The sequence below is a fragment of the Microtus ochrogaster genome (assembly GCF_000317375.1).
Source record: "Microtus ochrogaster isolate Prairie Vole_2 chromosome 14 unlocalized genomic scaffold, MicOch1.0 chr14_random_2, whole genome shotgun sequence".
Taxonomy (NCBI): Eukaryota; Metazoa; Chordata; class Mammalia; order Rodentia; family Cricetidae; genus Microtus; species Microtus ochrogaster.
Genome location: NW_004949097.1, coordinates 1,328,534 through 1,347,948, shown reverse-complemented (window position 1 = coordinate 1,347,948; position 19,415 = coordinate 1,328,534). Strand labels below are relative to the sequence as shown.

At 47.1% G+C, this 19,415-nt stretch overlaps 1 protein-coding gene across 1 annotated transcript in view; it reads left to right on the top strand.

Annotated features, from left to right (window-relative positions):
- The window catches only part of Hebp1 (heme binding protein 1), a 25,210-nt gene extending 8,834 nt beyond the window's left edge, over nt 1–16,376 (top strand). Inside the window, exons 2-4 of the mRNA XM_005364505.1 lie at nt 1,022–1,160; nt 3,205–3,385; nt 15,838–16,376. Of these exons, the coding sequence (XP_005364562.1) occupies nt 1,022–1,160; nt 3,205–3,385; nt 15,838–16,012 (495 nt within the window). The 3' untranslated portion in view covers nt 16,013–16,376. The remainder of the gene's footprint in view (nt 1–1,021; nt 1,161–3,204; nt 3,386–15,837) is intronic.
- The last annotated feature ends 3,039 nt before the right edge of the window (nt 16,377–19,415 follow it).

The window sequence follows — 19,415 nt, the reverse complement described above, 5'->3', positions numbered from 1 at the left end:
TTTCTGCTGTTTGTAGCTTCTTTGGGTGGTTTTATCTGGTAAAAGGGAGCATTTGGAGGGTTGTTATTTTTTGGTCTGATTTAATTATTTTTTTGCGTTTTGAGACAGGATATCATGGAGCTCAGGCTGCCCTAGAACTTCTGATCCTTCTTCCTCTACCTCCTCAGTGCCACCCAGTCCAGCCTTCACGTCTTCTCTTGCTAACTTCCTTTATCACCTTACCCTGTGTTGTTCTTAACTTTCTGGGATGTTCCAAGCAACGCTATCTGCTAACCTTTCTAGGGATTTTTTTTTTCATGTCAGTAAGCAGATTTTTTTAAAGATTTATTTATTTTTAATTATGTGTATGTGAGTTGAGGTACCCCCAGAGTCCAGAGGCAGAGGCTTTGGATCCCTTGGACCTGTAATTACAAAGAGTGTGAGCTGCCCAACATGGGTGCTGGGATCGAAACGTGAGTCCTCTGCAAGAACAGCACAGTCTTCACTCTGAGCTACCTCTCCAGCACCCCATTTTTCTTTGTTTCTTTCTCCTTTTTTAGTCTCCAAGATCTTTTCGATCTCTTAGTGTTTCACTTTTGTGTTGTCTCCAGTATTCTCTAGCAACCTCAGAATATCAATCATAAAATTTATTTGTTGTTTGGTGGTCATGGGTTTGCTTTGAGACAGCCTATCATGTAGCCCAGGTTGACCTTCATCTTGTTAGGTAGCTGAGAATAACCCTGAACTCTTATCTGTCTCTACCTCCCAAGTGCTGCCATTACAGGCACGCGCTAGCCCTTCCTGTAAGATTTTTAAATAACTTTTGATAATCTACATTTGTAAAAACCTCAGGATCAGCCGGGCATAGGGCACATGCCTTTAATTCTGTGTTTCTGAGTTTGAGGCCAGCCTGGTCTATAGAGAGTTCCAGGATCTCATGGTACTTCATTTCAACTCCGTCTACACGGCCACCATACCCACTCTGAGGAGTTTCTCGCTGCTTCGATCTCTGTTCTCATCACTGTGTCTCCTGGATTTCTAGGAAGACGTCTCCTATGAGGAGAGGGCCTGTGAAGGAGGGAAGTTCGCTACCGTGGAAGTGACAGACAAGCCTGTGGATGAGGCTCTCCGGGAAGCAATGCCCAAGATCATGAAGTATGTGGGTGGCACCAATGACAAGGGTGAGCACCCCAGAGGGACGGGGCTCTGTGTGAGCTCATGTCAGCCAAGGAAATGCCAGAGGTGACTATAGACACCTGTGACTGCCTATTCCAAAGCTCTGCTATCAGACCGCTTGGGTGTCAGCCCAGCCGGCCTCTCATTTCAAGATACACACGTTCTCTGTCACTCAGTTTGTGGTTCTTCCCAAGTGCAGAGCGGTGCCCACTCGTCTGTTTTACTGTGTTTTTTAACACTGTGTTCACTGTGGGTGAGTGGGTAGAGCACACCCATAGGAAGCTGGGTTCTGTGCACGGCTGTCATCTGTCCACAGCTGGAAACTGTCAGCACCAGGCTGGAAACCCGTCAGCCCTCAGGCTGTTAGCTGCAAAGGCCCAGTGAGCTGTGCGTGTGGCAGCCCCAGACTCAGCTCTGGTGGTAGAAGGTCTGTGAACTCTTAAGCCATTCCTGGCGTTGGGACACAGCAGTCCAGGCTGGCTGCCCCCTCCTCCAGCCCCATTTCTAGTTATTGGGCTGAAGTTTTATGTAAGGTACACCATGGGAGTGTAAATTTTAGTTTTATTTTTACTTATTTCTTGGGGGTTAGGGGTTGCGGCAGGGTCTTTACATAGTGAGGCTGTCCTGGAGCTGACTATGTAGAGCAGACTGGCCTCGAACTCTCGGAGATTCGCTTGCCTCTGCTTTCCCAGTGCTGAGAGGCATGTGATACCACATCAGCTTGTTGGACTCATAAGCAGCTTTCTGACTTAGGTATCCCTGCCGAATCCCTGAAAACTAGTCATAGGTTTTAAAAGAACATGAAAATAGAGATACTGGGTTTGATTTTTTAGTATTTCCCATGCTGGTAGTTAGAAAGATAGTACAGAACTATTTTAACCGTGGTAATATTTTCTTAGAGCAAAGTAAGCAGGCTTTAAAAATTAAGATGCCCTGTAAGAGGTTAAGGAGATTTTTTTTCTCTTAACTGTTAAAGTATCTGTCTCGGTTGTCAATATGTATAAACAAAACTCAATGGCTAATTTCCGCCACCGTTCTAGCTCACACATTTCTGTGTCTCTTTAGAGCTTCAAAGCGCTAGGGGCCTAACCCAGGGCCTTGGGTGTGCTAAGCAAATGTTCTACCATTGAGCTGCATCCTCAGCTCCTGGATTTTGAGTCAGGATCTTGCTACGTAACTTGGGCTGCCTGGAACGTAATCTTTCCTCTGGAATGCTGGGATTATAGGCCTGTGGCACCACACCAGGCCTTTCAGGGGACCTTTCAATATAAACCGAATATTCCGACTATTGCATATTTTGTCCCTTTTACCTGTTGTTTTGTAATTATGCTCTGGGGTTAAACAGCCTTCTCAGCACAATTCCTCATAGTTGTCTTGTATGGATGGCATTACGTGTCCATAATTTACTCAGACATTCTCCTGTTTTGAACAGTTACACTCTGTCCTGCAAGGGAGGTCATATTACCCATCCTTTTCCATATTTTATATTTTTCTCACATATGCAGATCCTGACATATCTACGGTCTTGCTATGTGTCACCAAATAGTTTTTTGCCTTTTGTTTCCTCAAGCATGGGGGCTGGATAGGTGGTGCACTGTTGTAAGATGAATTACTGCTCTCAGATGACCTAAACTTAGCTCTCAGCCAAAGGAAAAGCTGGAGAGATGGCTCAGCACCTAAGAGAACTTGCTGTACTTGCAGAGAACCAGTGCTCGGCTCCCAGCAACCACACGGCTCCCAGTCATCTGTAGCTCCAGTTCCGGGGACTCAGTACCCTCTGTGGCCTTCACAGATACTTACATGAATGTGATACACATACGCTCAGAAGGCACACATGCAAACACGTAAAAATGAATAGCACCATTATACTCTTATCTCCAGCATATAAAAGTTATATAAAACATTTGCACAAGTCTAATTATATGTTTTTTACTGCCTAAAAATGTTTGTTGCTCGTTTAAAAAAAAATGCCTTGGAAGAGAAATTATATCCATGGCCCATAGAGGCTCTATCTAACGCCTGCTGCCCTCTGTGTTCTGATGCCTTTAGGAATTGGCATGGGCATGACAGTCCCTATCTCTTTTGCCGTGTTTCCCAATGAAGATGGCTCCCTACAGAAGAAGCTGAAAGTCTGGTTCCGGATTCCGAACCAGTTTCAAAGCAGCCCACCGGTTCCGGGTGATGAGAGCGTGAAGATCGAGGAGCGGGAGGGCATCACCGTCTATTCCACGTAAGGAGAGGGTTCTTAGCATCTCCGTCCATGCTTGACGGCCTCGGATTCTTCTTGAATCTTTTCGCTGTTGAAGATCAACACCTACCTACATTATCCACAGCAGGGTCTTAGAAAAACCAAGGGATATATACATCAATTGTAGTTTGGGCTCACAAATAAATTGGAATGTAATAGTGGGGAACATGATTTACACCCCGCACTTCCTTTGAATGTAGAAGGGTAGGGAGTGTTTGTCAGAGCTAAACAGCCACCCCCCTGATTGTTCCTGGTCTGTGGTCTTCTAGGCAAAGGACACATCCACTCTCTTGTCCTTCTGATTCTGTCTCAGGGACTCCCTCACGGTTACGTCTCTTCACTATAGGAAGTAGTGGGGGCAAACCGTTGCCGGCTTCTGTTTGTTTTACTTTGCTTTGTTTTCTTGGTGCTGGGAATTGAACCCACTACCCCGTGCATGCTAAGCATGTGCTCTACCACTGAACTACTCACACCCCGGGCCTGGTACATGGCCTGCCCTGCAAGTCAAATCTTTTAGATGACTGGTGACTCCCTGCTCTTCGAAATCCCACTGTGTAACAGGCCCCTGATAAGGTTCAGAAGACCAAAATCTTCTTTAATAATAGCCATAGGCTGGGGGTTGGGTTCTGCTCAAAACCACTTTGAAAATTAGCCGTATAAATGATCTTCCGCTGCATGGAGTTTCTATCCACTACAAGCCCACCCCATACAAAGGTGGCCGGTAGGCTTCCCTGCTCCAATTCCTGCTCTGAGGGTGGGACTTCCTTCCCACCCTTATTCCTTAGAAGGCCGGCAGTGTGAGCACGCCAGCTCTCTGAGGTCTTTGGCTGGGTGAACAGAGCCCCCCAGAGGTCAGAGGTGGAATACACAGCTGTGCTGCTGCCGATGGAAGTTCTGTTTCTTTTTACTCTAGTCCTCATTCAGACTTCCCTGCCTCTGCGCAGAGGCTGGGTGAACTCTAAGCAGAGTCAGGACTGAGATAGGTAACTGAGGGACCCAGGATACAAACATTTAAGGAAGCACTTTACTCCTACAGCCACCCAAGTGCAGGGTGAGTTCTGAGAGTAAGAGCCTCCTTAAATCTCGTCCCCTAGATGTCTACTGGTCTCTCTGTCATTCCTGCTCTGTCTTGCCCGCTCTCCTTCCTGCTGTTTGATAGGTGGTCTGGTGCAAAGTATAAACTGCTATTATGTAGAATGATTCTCAGTTCTGCTGCATTAATAGCAAGGCTTTGCTCTAGAAGTTACTAAGCTTCATTAAGGCCTAGTTTTCCCCATAGGTTAAGCCCTGCTGATATAATGAATGTGATACACAGTACCCTGGGCTACTGTGAAAGGCTACCTATTAATACTCTCTAAAACACTATTTGTAAGTTACTTTATGCTATGACCTATTATTCTTTATCTAGTAATTACCTGAAGATTGGCACAATTGAACCAGTTCCCCGCTCACCCCAGCCCCAGAACATGTCTTTTGTCCTTTGGTCCAGGCCTCTCTCAGAAGCCAAGTCTCTTCTAAGTGGTTGGTGACTCCCCATTTGTTAAAAATCCCAGGTGACAGGTGCCTAGCCACGTACAGAGGAAGACAAGCATCTTCAGCCGTGATGGCCACAGTTGAGGATGCAGCTAAGCTCTAACCGTTTGTCCATCCAAACTCAGAATAATGAGTTGGTACTGTCGTAGTTACTGTTCTGTTGTCGTGATAAAATCCTGTAGATAGAGTTTATTTTGTCTTACGGCTCCAGATGGAGAGTCCATCATGGTGGCTGGTGCGTGGGAGCAGGAGGCCCGAGCTAGAAGCTGAGAGATCGCAACCCAACGGGAAACACAAAACAGAAAGGAAAGCGAACGGAGCAAGACTTTAAACTCTTAGAGCTCACATCCCCTGACATCTTCCCTCCTGCAAAGGTTCATAATCTCCCCAAACAGGACCACCAGCTGGGGACCAAGTGTTCAAATACCCGAGCCTACATTTGCACCCAAACTACCACAGTATAATTGCTTTTGTTATTTTATATTATATAAAATATATGTTATAGTATATTTTGTTGATATAATTGCTAAATATTTTATGGAAATTTTCCTCCTAAGCATGCTCCATTGCTGAGGAGCACCCCCAGCCACCTATAAGAGACAGAGATCAAAAGATAGTGAAAGCATTTGTACCTGTCATTCTCATGGAGGGTGAACCCGGGGACAGTTTCCTGTCTTATGATGACAGGCAGAACACCCTGAACTACTTTTTTGAGTAATTCCAGGCATTATATGATTTCACCCATAAATAGTTTAATGGAACTACTGGATTTTCTTTTAAAAAGTACAATCATAATACCATACTACTTCTAAATGTTAACAGTAATTTGTTCAATTCTAATAATATAAACTAGTTATTTATCTAGATCTTTGTTTATTAATTTACTTACTTATTTGGGTGCTTGAGTCAGGGTCTCTTAACACATTCCAAGCAGGCCTCGAGTTCTGGGATTACAGGCACATGACCATGCCTGACTCTCCCATCATCTTATAGTTCATTTTCAAGGTTTACTTGAACCCATGACTGCTTTGCGATTAGTCAGTTAATTTTTTTATTGTGTATGTGTAATGCGTGTTCACACGTGCATTGGAGGTCAGAGAACAATCTTGGTAGTCAGTTCTCTCCTTCCCATTGCCAGTTTGGGGGAATCAAACTCCAGTCATTAGGTTTGTACGGCAAGTACTTTATCTGCTGAGCCATCTGGCTTTGGTCAGTCCGTCTTCAAGCTTTTTCAATCTCTAATTCTCCACACCACAGAACGCATTCATTTGTTCTTGCGGTTGGTGGATCACTGGCCTTGTTGTTTCCCAAATGTCTCAGTCTCGCAGCTTGCATTTATGTGGCATTTAAACATGTCCCTTTGTCCTGTGTTGCCTGGAGACTGGTATTTGGTACTAGAGATCCATTTAGACTGAGGGCGAGTTTGGAGCCCAAGTATTTCTTAGGAGTTTGGCTCTGGTATGGGCTCCTTTGTCTCTAGGTGCCGAGGCCTGGTAGGGACTCCTGTGTCTCTAGGTGCTCAGCTCTGGTAGGGGCTCCTGTGTCTGTAGATGCCAAGCCTTGGTAGGGACTCCTGTATCTCTAGGTGCTCAGCCCTGGTAGGGGCTCCTGTGTCCACTAACCTCTGTTCCTGTGGAGTTGTCTGGTAAGCCACGGATGTCCCCACTTAGGTACCTGTCCCGTTGGAGCTTACCAAATAATGCCCTCTATGTGCACCGTAGTTTATCAGCTGGCGTACCTCAACAAAGACAAGTCTCCCCTCTTCCCTTGTTTGGTTCTACAAAGGCAGGATCATATAGAAAGATCAGGATGCATGGCTGTCACCTTTTCCTCCTTTGCTAGTTTTTAGAATGACCATTTCTTTCATCCATGTCTTCCAAAGGCAGAGATCTTCCTCTCTGTTGCTTGTGTGTTTTTGTTTTTTGCCATACACAGAAACCTACGACTTTAGACATGCTGGATGCTTTGCACTGCTTTGTACTCACTCTTTGTTGTTTTTCATTTTTCCTTCTAGACTTGTTGAAAAGAATCTATTTATTTGTTGTGGGTATAAACTCAGGCGTGGGTTTGCCGTGGAGAGGATGTGAAGGTCAGAGGAGAGCTTGGGTCTTGATCCTTGGTGTTCGCTTTGTTTCAGACAGACTCTGCTCCTTTTCTACTACCAAACCGGGCCAGCTGTCTCCACTTCCTGTCACCCCAGGAGGGCGCTGATATTTCAGGTGCTCTCGCTATGTGCCTGGCTTTTATTGACAGGACTGCAGATTCGCTCAGGATCTCATGCAAGCACTTTTACCACTGAGCTATTTCCAGCCCCTCCCTCCCTTTGTGAGACTGGGTCTTAGGATCTCACACTGGTCTTGAACTTGTCCTTTTGACACACCTTTTGTCATCTTCCTTGCTTTCAAGCACATCTTACTGTTTTCTGCTCTCAACTTGAGTTAACCACCCTCTAAGGAACTTGGTTCCTTAGGATGAAAAAGGGCATTTAGGCAAAGGGTAGATTAGGACCAGGGAGATTGCTCTGTGGGTCCGAACAGCCACAGAACCTGCTAACCTAAGTTCAGTCCCCAGAACACACATGAAAGCACAGATGCAGTGTCATGCACCTGCAAGCACAGCACCCCTATGGCGAGATGGGAGGTGGAAACAGAACCATCTGGAAGCCATAGCCCAGCTAGCCATGCGGTGAAGCAGCAGAAACAGGAAACCCTAAGCTCAACAAAATGGAAGGAGAGAATCAGCTCCCCAGAGTTGTCCTCTGGCCTCCATATGGCACAATGGCATGTGTAAACATGCACACACACACACAGCACACATGTGTGCACAAATAAATCAATATTAAAGGGTCGACTCAGGAGCTGGAGAGATGGGCCGGTTGATGACATTGCTTGCCGTGTAAACCAAAGGACCTGAGTTTAGATCTCTGGCACTTATGTGACGAAGAAAAAGCCTGGGGCAACAACACGCATTTCTAGTCCAGGGCTGGGGAGGCAGAGATGGAGAGAGCTCTGGTGCTCACTGGCCAGCGGCTCTAGCAGAACCGGTGAGTTCCAGGTCCAGTGAGGGACATTTTAAAAACCAAGGTGGAGAGTAGTAAGGAAGACACCCAGTGCTAACCACTGATCTTCACACATATGTGCACACACACCAGTATATGCACACATGAGCACACACTGTACCCAATACACATATAAAGTGAATCCATGGAAGGGAGGATGTTAGCGGACACTGTTCATTCCGACCACCTGGACCCGAAATAATCACACAGAAACTGTATTAATTAAAACACTGCTTGGCCAATCCCTTAGGCATATTGCTAGCTAGCTCTTATATCTTAAATTAACCCATCTCTATCCATCTGTGCATCATTATGAGGTCATGGCCTACCGGCAAGTTTCCATGAAACTCCTGTGGGAATCTTTCTCCTTCAGCGGCTACATGGTGTCTCTCTGATTCCGCCTACTTTCTCCCAGCATTCAGTTTAGTTTTCCCACTTAGCTCTATTCTGCCCTGTCTATAGTTCATTAACCAATAAAATATACAGAAGGACTTCCCATACCAGAAGGAAGGAAGGAAGAGAAAGAAAGAGAGAGGGAAAGGGGAAAATTGGGAGAGGGGAGGAAGAATTGAGCCAGGTCTATGGAAGTCTATGAAATCTAAACACATGAAGGCAGCACATATCTATAACCCCATCACTTGGGAGGCAGTTTGAGGCTAGCCCAGGGTACATAGTAAAACCTTGCCTCAAACAAACCAAAACAAAATTGAAAAGTGCCAAATACTGCACTGATTTAGCCTTGCTCCATGAATGAATGTGTTATAACTGAACATAGAATTCTAATTTATTGTGGGATTATTCCTAGGTTGGCCACACGGTGTCACCACAAATCAAATGTGCATTTCCAGCACTGTGTGTCACTCTCTGATTCAGCTGAAAGCAAGGTTGATGAGACAAAGCAACAGGGCTATTTCTAACCAGAAGTACTATTTCCATAATGCAGTCTGGTGACTAAATTCTTTTCCTACAGTCTTGTAAAGAGGTGTCTTCAGAGAGATCATACATTAATTAACAGGACTTTCTAGATAAATAAAATGCCTTAGGAAAAAATGTAATTCTACCTGAATACTTTTAAGTCTTTGTCTGAGACAGAGTCTTACCATGTAACCCTGGCCCTGGCTATCCTGGAGCTCACTATGTAGATAGACCAGGCTCACCTGGAACTCACAAGAGAGCTTCAGGGATTAAAAGCATGCGCCACCATAACTGGATATATATATGGGTGTGGGGTGGGTGTGTATATACATGTATATATGTGTTTGTATGATTAGAAGAGGTTGGAAGGGCAAGGGGTGAGACTCAGTGATGGAGAGCATTGTGAGCATGATTTTTAATTTGCTTCCCTACTCTGCAAACAATAAAGAAGAGAGGGGAAGCTGGAAACCAGGAGTTCATTGTCAGGTGACCAACGTTACAGCCCCAGTTCACTCAGCAGCCATGACCTTAGAATTGATGGCATATGACTCATGGTTTCCATGTCTATAGAGCATATGTAAGAATGCCTAGCCCACTATAAGGATGAGATAAGATCATATATGTAAATGTCCACACATCACCCGTTAGGTTGTGTTTCCATCTGCCCTTATAATCTGACCGAACAGTTAAAGCTGGTGGCCAGGGGGCCACAGAGCTCTTCAGCTGCCGTGCTCCGCCTGGGCTTTGTGCTCAGGGATGTTCCACGCAGTCAGAGCTTTTCTATCTGCTTGAGCATCCACACAGTCAGGGCTTGTTCGCCTGCTTGAGCGTCCAAGCAGTCAGGGCTTGTTCGCCTGCTTGAGCGTCCATGCAGTCAATGCTTGTCCATCTGCTTGAGCGTCCACCCAGTCAGTGCTTGTCCATCTGCTTGAGAGAAATGCCCTCCTCATTACAGAATCGAGAGATGCAGTTACTCTGCTGCTGTTCTTCATGCCTGGTGCATAGCTGTGGCATACAGCGCTGGGCTGCTTAGTTTTTGTCAACGTGGCACAATCTAGAGTCACGTGGTGTCTTCGTTGCTCTGATGGAACACCATGCCTGAAAACAACTTGGGGAGGGAAGGGCTTATGTGGCTTACGAGTCCACATTGCTGTTTATCACTGAAGGGAGTCAGGACAGGGACTTACACGGGGCAGGAACCTGGAGGCAGAAGCTGATGCAGAGGCCATGGAGGAGCGATTGGCTTGCTCTTCATGGCTCACTCAGTCTGCTTCCTTACAGAACCCAGAGCCAGCAGCCCAGGGGTGGCCTCATCCACAATGGACTGGACCCTCTCCCATCAATCGCCAATTGAGAAAAAGACCTACAGGCTTGCTCTCCTCAGAGGACCCTTGCTTGTGTCAAATTGACATAAAACTAGCCACCTGGGAAGAGGGAATCTCTACTGAGAAATTACCTCCATTATATCGGGCTGGAAGGAGGTTTTTGTTTTGTTTTGGGGCCTTCTATTGATTAATGATTGATATGGGCGGGCACAGCCCACTGTGGGAGGTGCCAGCCCTGGGCTGGTGGTGCTTGGTGCTATAAGAAAGCTGGTTGAGTAAGCCATGGGTGGCAAGCCAGTAAAGAGGGTTCTCTGTGACCTCTGCTTCAGTCCCTGCCTCCAGATTCCCATCCTGAGTTCCCTCAGGGGACTGTGGTGTGGAAGTTAAGCCAAAGAAACCCTTTTCTCCCCCGAGTTGCTCTGGGTCACTGTTTGTCACAGTGACAGTGGGAGAGGAAGGACAGCAGCCAACTCTGCCAGCTGCTGTTGACCTCCTGTTAAAGGTTGAGACAACACTAGATGTTCAATCCCATAGTCATTCCATTTTTCCCCTTCCCTGTGGTGCTAAACCAAATGTTAGCATCACAGACCTCAGAGAGATAACATGGTGGGCGAATTGCCCTCTTTGACTGACGGAAAGTCTGCCTCTTAACCACCTCCTAACTTCCCTAGTCTAGTTAGTCCCTTGTTTCTGGAAGTGTGTGCATGCATCTGTGTGTGTGTGTGTGTGTGTGTGTGTGTGTGTGTGTGTGTGTGTGTGTGTGTGTCTTTTGCTTCCATGGTAACCGTAGTCTCTATTCTAACATTGGGCGAGATAAAATACAGCACCCCAGAGGACAGCTTCTTTGAAGACAAGGAGTTAGAAACTTATTAACAGGCTTACAGAAACAATGGGAGCACTTTATTTCCTTTTGGGAACTCAAAGTACTTTACGAGCATTCCTTAGTGCACATTTGAGCACGCTGATGCATCTGGAGTGCTGTGGACACGCAGCTGTCATCCTGTGTGCAGCGGGGAAGCTGAGACCAGCAGGAACGAGGTGGTTGGTGGTGGTGACGGGCTGAGTCAGCCAGTGCTGGGCCGCCTCCGTGTGAGGGGCTAGTGCTGGGCCGCCTCCGTGTGAGGGGCTGTGGTCCTGGGTGGAGTCTGCTGTCTGGTTTGTTTGTATCTTTCTGGGATGGTGCCAGAGCAAGTTGGTAAAATGGGCAGAGAAGAGAGCACATGCTCATGTCTCTGTGACCCTCCCAGCGATGTTTGTTTTCTAGTCGTTTCCATGGTGAAGCCAGAGGGAGATTTTATTTTTATTCCAAGCATCATGTTTTTCCCAGGAACAAATGTTAAAGAAGCCGGGGGCTTTCAGGAGTAAACTTAATAAATTCCTGAGTGATGGCATTCCCTTTGTCGCCCTCCATGGGATTTCCTCCTCCCAAGAGTCCTTTGTCAGGTCCTGTTCCTGTAGTCACCACTGAGGTCCCTGGGCCCCTGAGAACCATTTTTGAGCTCTCTTCGCTGTGACTGTAGCCAGTACCTCCTGTGTGGAGATGCCTGTGCTTCTGCTACCAGCTCCATCGCTTTCCCAGTGAGCCTGTCTGACTCCAGTTCTTTGCCCTGTCTACGATTTCAGTGTGCGTTAGCTTCCTTGTTGCTAAGACAGAAAACCTGACAAAGAGCAGCTTAAGGGAGGAAGGTCCTCAGAGGCTGGGTTTGAGAGGGAATGCAGCCCGTCATGGCAGAGAAGCTGGAGGCAGAACTGTGAGGCAACTGGCACAGAGCATCCATCAAGCGGAGGGTAATGGGTGCAAGGATGCTCAGCCCGCTTTCTCTTTTCTTTCTTTGCATTCAGTCTGTGAGGCCACACTGCGCATGCTCGTTCTTTTCTCTGTTAAACGTCGCTGGAAACATTCTTTTTTTTTAAATTTATTAATTATTTATTAAAGATTTCTGCCTCCTCCCCGCCACTGCCTCCCATTTCCCTCCCCTCCCCCAACCAAGTCCCCCTCCCTCTTCAGCCCAAAGAGCAATCAGGGTTCCCTGCCCTGTGGGAAGTCCAAGGACCACCCACCTCCATCCAGGTCTTGTAAGGTGAGCATCCAAACAGACTAGGCTCCCACAAAGCCAGTACATGCAGTAGGATCAAAAACCCATTGCCATTGTTCTTGAGTTCTCAGTAGTCCAGCGTCTGCTTCTTGTATATTAACCTGGAAACATTCTTACAGGCACACCTTGAGGTGTGTCCCCTGGGTGATTCCAAACCCTGTCAAGCTGACAAAATTTAGCTGTCATACGGTGATGGTGACAGATAGACATTAAAATAGTTAGGAAGGGCTACGTGAAGGCTGTTGAGATGGCTCTGCTGGTAACGGTGTTGGCCCACAAGGCTGACAGCTGAGCTTAATTCTCCAGATCCACACTGTGAAAACAATGAAACAACCTGCACAAGTTGTTCTCGTCCCCGCCACAGCGCGGCACCATGCTGTGCACCATGCACCACACACATACACACATACACACAACTAACACACACACACACACACACCTTAAATAAATAAATAAATAAATAATAAATAAATAAATAGACTTTTTTGTTTTGTTTTATTTTTCGAGACAGGGTTTCTTTGTAGCTTTTTGGAGCCTGTCCTCCAACTCCCAGATATCCACCTGTTTCTTTCTTCTTTTTTTTTTTAATTTTAAGAAATTACCACATGAATATTCATCTATCTGCTTGACCCAACACAGATCTGTGTGGCAAAATACTTGTAATCCGCACCTGTAACAAACATATATAAACATTTTACAAAACACTTTGGGACAGCTGCTGGTGGTGGTTGGTGGTGATGTGTGCGTGCGTGCGTGCATGCGTACGTAAATGAGTGCATGCCATGGATGTCAGAGAATGACTTGGCAGGAGTTGGTTCTCTTTGACCACGTGGATCCTGGGGATCCCCTGGTTATCAGGCTTGGTTGGCAAGTATTTTTAACAAATGAGCCATTCGCTGACCCCACAAACCTTTTCCCCCTTATCATTATTCCCTTAAAAAATGCATTTTAGGGGCTGGAGAGATGGCTCAGTGGTTAAGAGCATTGCCTGCTCTTCCAAAGGTCCTGAGTTCAATTCCCAGCAACCACATGGTGGCTCACAACCATCTGTAATGAGGTCTGGTGCCCTCTTCTGGCCTGCAGACATACACACGGACAGAATATTGTATACATAATAAATAAATATTTTTTAAAAAATTCATTGTAATAGCTATTTATAGAGCATTTCCATTGCACGAGGTATGGCCCGTAATCCAAAAATTATTTGAAGGGCATGAGAGGGGCCAGCACTCAGTGGGAAAAGTGTTTGCCATGCAAGCCTGGAGATCTGAGTTTGAGCCCCGAGCCCCACCACAGAAAGAGAAAACTGACTGCCTAAGGTTGTCGCCTTCTCTCCACCTGTGCTGTAGCGTACATACACATACCCTCCTTCACACATCATACCTGCACACACACGCATGCATGCACACACACTCACACAAGCATATGAGAGGACCCCATGGGCCACATCCAGATACTGTGCCATTTGCATTATACTTGTCCCCCCTAGCACTCCACTGGGCAGTCTGCAGTCTTTTCTCCCCACTTCAGTTCCCCGATAGCCTCTCTTGGCACTGTCACCATCCTGACTTAACAAAGGACTCAAACAGTCGAGATACTAAAGGATTTGACTTTGACTGGGAGCTGGAAATGTGGCTGGGATAGGATTGGAGCAGGCGCGCAGCCATTTTGCCTTCGGCTGATGAAGGCACGTAGACCTTTCTAAAATCAGTTCTTCAGTGCTGTTTTTTTTTTGTTTGTTTTTGTTTTGTTTTGTGTTTTTTGAGACAGGATTTCTCTGTAGCTTTGGAGCCTATCCTGGAACTCACTCTATAGACCAGCCTGGCCTTGAACTCACAGAGATCCACCTGCCTCTGCCTCCTGAGTGCTGGGATTAAAGGCGTGCGCCACCACCGCCCAGCGTTGTTTTTGTTTTTTAAGATTTTATCTCACATTTAATTAAGCATGTCTGTGTGCGTCTGTCTGTATGTGGTTTTGTGTCTTCAGAGACCAGAAGAGGCCATTGGATTGCCTGGAGCTGGGGTTATAGGCAGTTGTGAGCTGCTGTGTTGTGTGGGTGTTGGGAACTGAACTCCGGTCCTCTGCGAGAGCAGCAGGTACTCTTAACCTCTGAGCCATCGTGCCAACCCACCCAGAATTGGTAGTTGAGAGAACGTGAGTTATCCATTTTCACGGAACAGTTTCATATCGAGGCCTAAGTCGAGGTTGTGGGAAGCCGTCTGCTCATGCTCCTATTACTAGATCCTCACCTTCACACGGGCAGTCCTTAAACACAGATATTACAAAACTCCAGTGCCTCGCCCACGGGCCTTTATTGCTAGAAAAGCCCTTGAAACTTATCTTCTGTCTGCTAATCCAATTTCCTCCTCGGCAAGTCCCAGTGAAGCAGAACTCAGCTGTCTTCATCTGCCTCCTGCCCTGCCATAAGTTTTCATGAAGAACCAAGTTGCAATCAATTGAAATTGGCTTCGTCTCCAATATTCGCTGGCTGTTGTTTGGCCCTTAAGATGAGCAATGCCTCACAGAGGAAGTCCTGGGTGACCCTGTAATCAACAGGCGGAATGCTTGCTGAGTGTGACTAACCACTCGTAAAAGAGCCAAGCATGATTCAAAGAACCCCACCAAAAATAATGTACCATTTGGCCTCGTCTCGGCCTGGTGCGAAGTCAGATTTTGAGTCACAAAGCTCATTAACGATGCGGGTGTATTCAACTCTAATAAAGAAGGTAGTGTAACCCAGATGTAGAATGATATATTTAGAGCTGGCTGCGGGATGGGTTTTGGTGTGGAGGCAGTGACACAAGGAAGAACCTCACCCCGAAAGGGATGGCTCCTCTAGTCCCCGTTTCTGCCACCAAGAGAAGTAACCCCATCCGTGAGGGTCTCTTTACTTCCTAGAAAAGGAAGTTTTCGTAATTTTGCAAAAAAAAAAAAAAAAAAAGAAGGGGGGGCGGGCAGAAGAGGTTTCTTTGTTGTCAAAGTGTGTAAAGCTGGCATGGGTCCCTCCCAAGACACCCTAGGGTCCCAACCTTGGTGAGCATCTAATGAAGACACTGTTTGTCTCCATTAGGATGTGCTCCATCGTGACAGCTGCCCTGCTTTAGAAGACATACAAGTGCTACCCCTGCCAAGGCAGCACCACCATGGCTCCTCCTAGGTGTCCCTTTCTGCTGGTGGCAGGCTAAGAAGAGAAGCAGCTAAGGCAGCAGAGGGAGCCAGAGAAGAGGGTGACAGGCCCTGAGACTCTCAGCCTCCCCTAAGGGGACTCATTTAGCTGCATTTCATTCTCTGGGTTACAGGGGGTTTTTTTAGTTGCAATGCTGCATGCAACATGCATAACTTGAGAACAATAATCTTTGCATGTTCACAGATGAGGTGAATTGGACCCCGCTAGTCTCGCCTATCTAGCTTGCTTAACCTAACCACTGCCGTGTCTTCTCCCTAAACGACTGGCCTTCCCTGCACGATCATGTCCTTTCTCACCAGCCCTTGCTCTCCTATTTCCAGACAATTCGGTGGTTATGCCAAGGAAGCAGACTACATCGCTCACGCCACTCAGCTCCGTACCGCCCTGGAGGGCACGCCAGCCACCTACCAGGGTGACGTTTACTACTGTACTGGATATGACCCGCCCATGAAGCCCTATGGACGTCGTAATGAGATCTGGCTCGTGAAGACTTGAGTGGCCCTCTGAACTGAGAATGTCCTGGAGGTGTGCCACTCTGACCCCTGACTTGGGGTCAACAGGGGGCAGCGCTTCTCCAGTTCCAGCTTTTCTTCAAATTCCCTCCCTGCGGGTTTTCTAAAACAAGACTAGATTGGCAACATCCTTCTTGTTGAGGGATAAAATTCCGTGGCAGATCAGAAAGATCCCAGCATCATTTTCTCTGCTGTCTGGGTCACTGAAAACTGATTCTCTAACATTGTTATCAACTTTGTATTTTTGTTAGTGAGGGAACATGTGATCTATGCATGGGCTTTCTCCTATGATTGGTCTATGAACTTATCTAGAAAGAAACCAAAAAATACAAATCTTTGACTTAAGTGGCAGAGACAATTCTAAGTATAATTTTTTCCTGGGTTCTATTGTCCTTTAAAAAATATTTATTTTTACATGCGTGTGTGCATATGTGTGTGCACATGTGTGTACAGGGGTCTTCGGAGCCCATGAGAAGACATCAGATCCCATGGAGCTGGAGTTTCAGCAGACTGGGAGTCACCTGACTTTCATTTCTGGGAACTGAACTCCAGTCCTCTGGAAGAGCAGCAAGCACGGTTGAGCCATCTCTCCAACCCCAAGGTTCACAGTCCTAGCGGAGCCCAGATGATTTTGCCACTGCAGTTAGAGATCGGGAGTCTGCAGAGCATCATCAGGGATCCCAGGGAAGAGGCTGTGTTCTGATGCCTGGCTGCCTCTGAGCCGCTATGTACCAGGGCTACCAGGCAGCACATCTGGGAACAATAGCCGAGGGTCGGGTTTGCAGCTGTGGTCCCCAGGGGTTTGCAGAAGCTGGCAAAGGCAGATGGAGAAGACAACCACACTCCCACACACAAGCAGCCCTGGGGGCAGGGAATTTCACGAGGAGGAGGATTTATTCAGTATGATGAGATGAGCTCAGAAAAGGCCCGAGTCCAGTTTTGTAGACGTAAGTCACAAACGATGCCACAGCAGTTTGGAATTATAATTAACAGGGTAGTATTTATTTAAAGGGGAAAAAAACTTACAGATCACCGTCAGCCCTCTGTACGACCAGGAAGGGAGTCTAGCCGCCAGCCGAGCAGGAAGTGAAGAGAGCGAGAGAAGGAAGTGGCCGCTTTTTTAAAGGGAGAGAGACCACGCCCCAATGGGCGGGTATCTCAGCGGCTATAGGCTGGAGGAGCGGAAGGACCTCCCGCAACACAGTTTCTTTAACTGAACGAGATAGGAATGAGGAAAATGAGTAGTTTGGCCCACAGAGAAGAAAAAGAGGGAGAGGCCATGAGCGGGAAGCGGGGAGTATGTCTGAGCCGGAACAGGTTGTGGGTAGGCAAGGCAGTGAGCTTCGGGGTCATGCAGTGCTCCAGGATCAAGTCCCGTCAACAGCCCTGCCTTAGACAACTGTAAAGATCCCCGGGAGAGAGTCAGGAGGCCACCTGTCGGGGTTTGGTTACTATGGGAACAGCAGGGGCTCTGTGCTTAGTAAAGGTGGGCACAAGTGAGAGGTAAGGAGAGACCATAGCTGATGGAGTGATTGCTGGAGGCCTTCCAGGGTGGCTTCTGGTTTGCAGCCCCGGCTGTTTCTAAAGATCGGCCTCACCGCCTCGTGCACTCACTGCACATTCTGACTCTGCATTGGGGGTGGTATCATGACTCTCACACAGATGATGAGGTGAGACCCATCCCAGGCTTTCACAGTGAACCCAAGACTAAAGGAAGTGTAGCATAGGGCCCTTAGGTCATGCCAGGCAGTGTGGATTTTTATTTACTTATGGTGTGTGTGTATGTGTGTGTATGTGTATGTATGTGTGCATGCATGCATGTTTGTGTACACAGAGGCCTAAAGAGGGTGTTGTCCTGGCTTCTTATGTGGATGCTGGGATCCAAACTCAAGCCCTCATGATTGAGCAGCAAGCACCCTTAATCACTAAGCCATCTCCGCAGCCCCAGTTTGGATTTTGTCCTGAGCAAAATTTAAAGTAATTTGCGGCATTGATCAGGAATGTGACCCCCATCATATTTCAGAAGGAAAAGTCTGTCCCATGGTACAGAAAACACAAGAAGGGGCACATGGCTGAGACAGGAAGCCCAGCTTCACTGTTCAGGAAATAAACACAACCCCCTGTCATTGTACTAAGACAACTGAAAGTCTTTCCGACCTGCACAGCCCTATGTGATTTGACCTCTGCCTCCCTGCTCTCTGATCTCTTCCTCAATATGATCCAGTCACAATGGCAGTACATTCTTTGTTACCTTTTCAGGTGGCTGGGTCTCATCATCCCATTGGTGGTACCTTGACCCCTACCTTTTCAAAAAGGCCTGGAATGCCCCTGTCTCTAAATTACCCTACTCCACCCCATCCCAGAGATATCATTTAGGAATACGGTTAAGTGTTTAAAAGAAGCTGGTAAGGTTTTCTTTTCTCCCACAGCAAAAAACACACAAGTATGTTGAACGGCAGGTGCTTGCTTTTTGTCTCAGGATCGCAAAATGGCATAAAAGGGCCAAGGAGAGCAAGCTGCCACTTCCGTAGTCTCATTGTGTGGGAAAACAAAAACATTCTCCAGAGTTCCACTAACTGGTGAGGCCAACTTAAGCTATAAGGTGTGTGTGCAACCTGGGAAGTGTGTGCACCTGGGAAGTGTGTGCAACCTGGGAAGTGTGTGCACCTGGGAAGTGTGTGCCTTTGTAGCTAGGAAAGTCAGAGGCATATGAGATAAGTATTTAGAATGGCTTTGGGGGACAATCAGCAGTAACTGTCGCATGAGGGGGTGAGCAGGTACATCTGCCCAGAGCAAGTTAGAGAAGGCACAGGAGAGCAGTGAGTGTGGCCAGATCTCAGATCTCAGATCTGCAGGTTTTGCTTGGCCTTCTCCCCCAGTTCCTGCTGTTCCCCAGCTCCCCTCCCTCCCTTAGAAAGCCAGAACTGAAAAAAAAAAAAAAGAAAAGAAAAGAAAGCCAGAACTGGGGAGCATAGTCACCGGAGGAGGGGGTGGTTTCAGTCACCTGCCTCACACTGAGAACCCTGAGTGGCTAGATGACAGTGACAGAGCTAACAAGACAAAGGGAGAAGGGCTAAGGAAGCAAAACAAGTTTACCCCAATTCTGCATTTAATAATGGAAAGTAGCTGGCACAGTGGTGTGTGCCTGTAATCCTGAATTTCAGAGCCAAGAGGAATGGGAGCTCAGAGTCAACCTTGGCTATGTAAAGAGTCTGAGTCTAGCCTGTGCTGGCTGAGCCCCTGTTTCAAGCAGGGGGAAAACAAACAAGCAAACAAAACCGCAAAACAGGACAGACATGATGACACACACTCGTAAGGCCAAGGCACGAATGTCACAAGTTCAAGGCCAGCCTAGACTACACAGTGAGTTCCAATCTGAGCTAAAA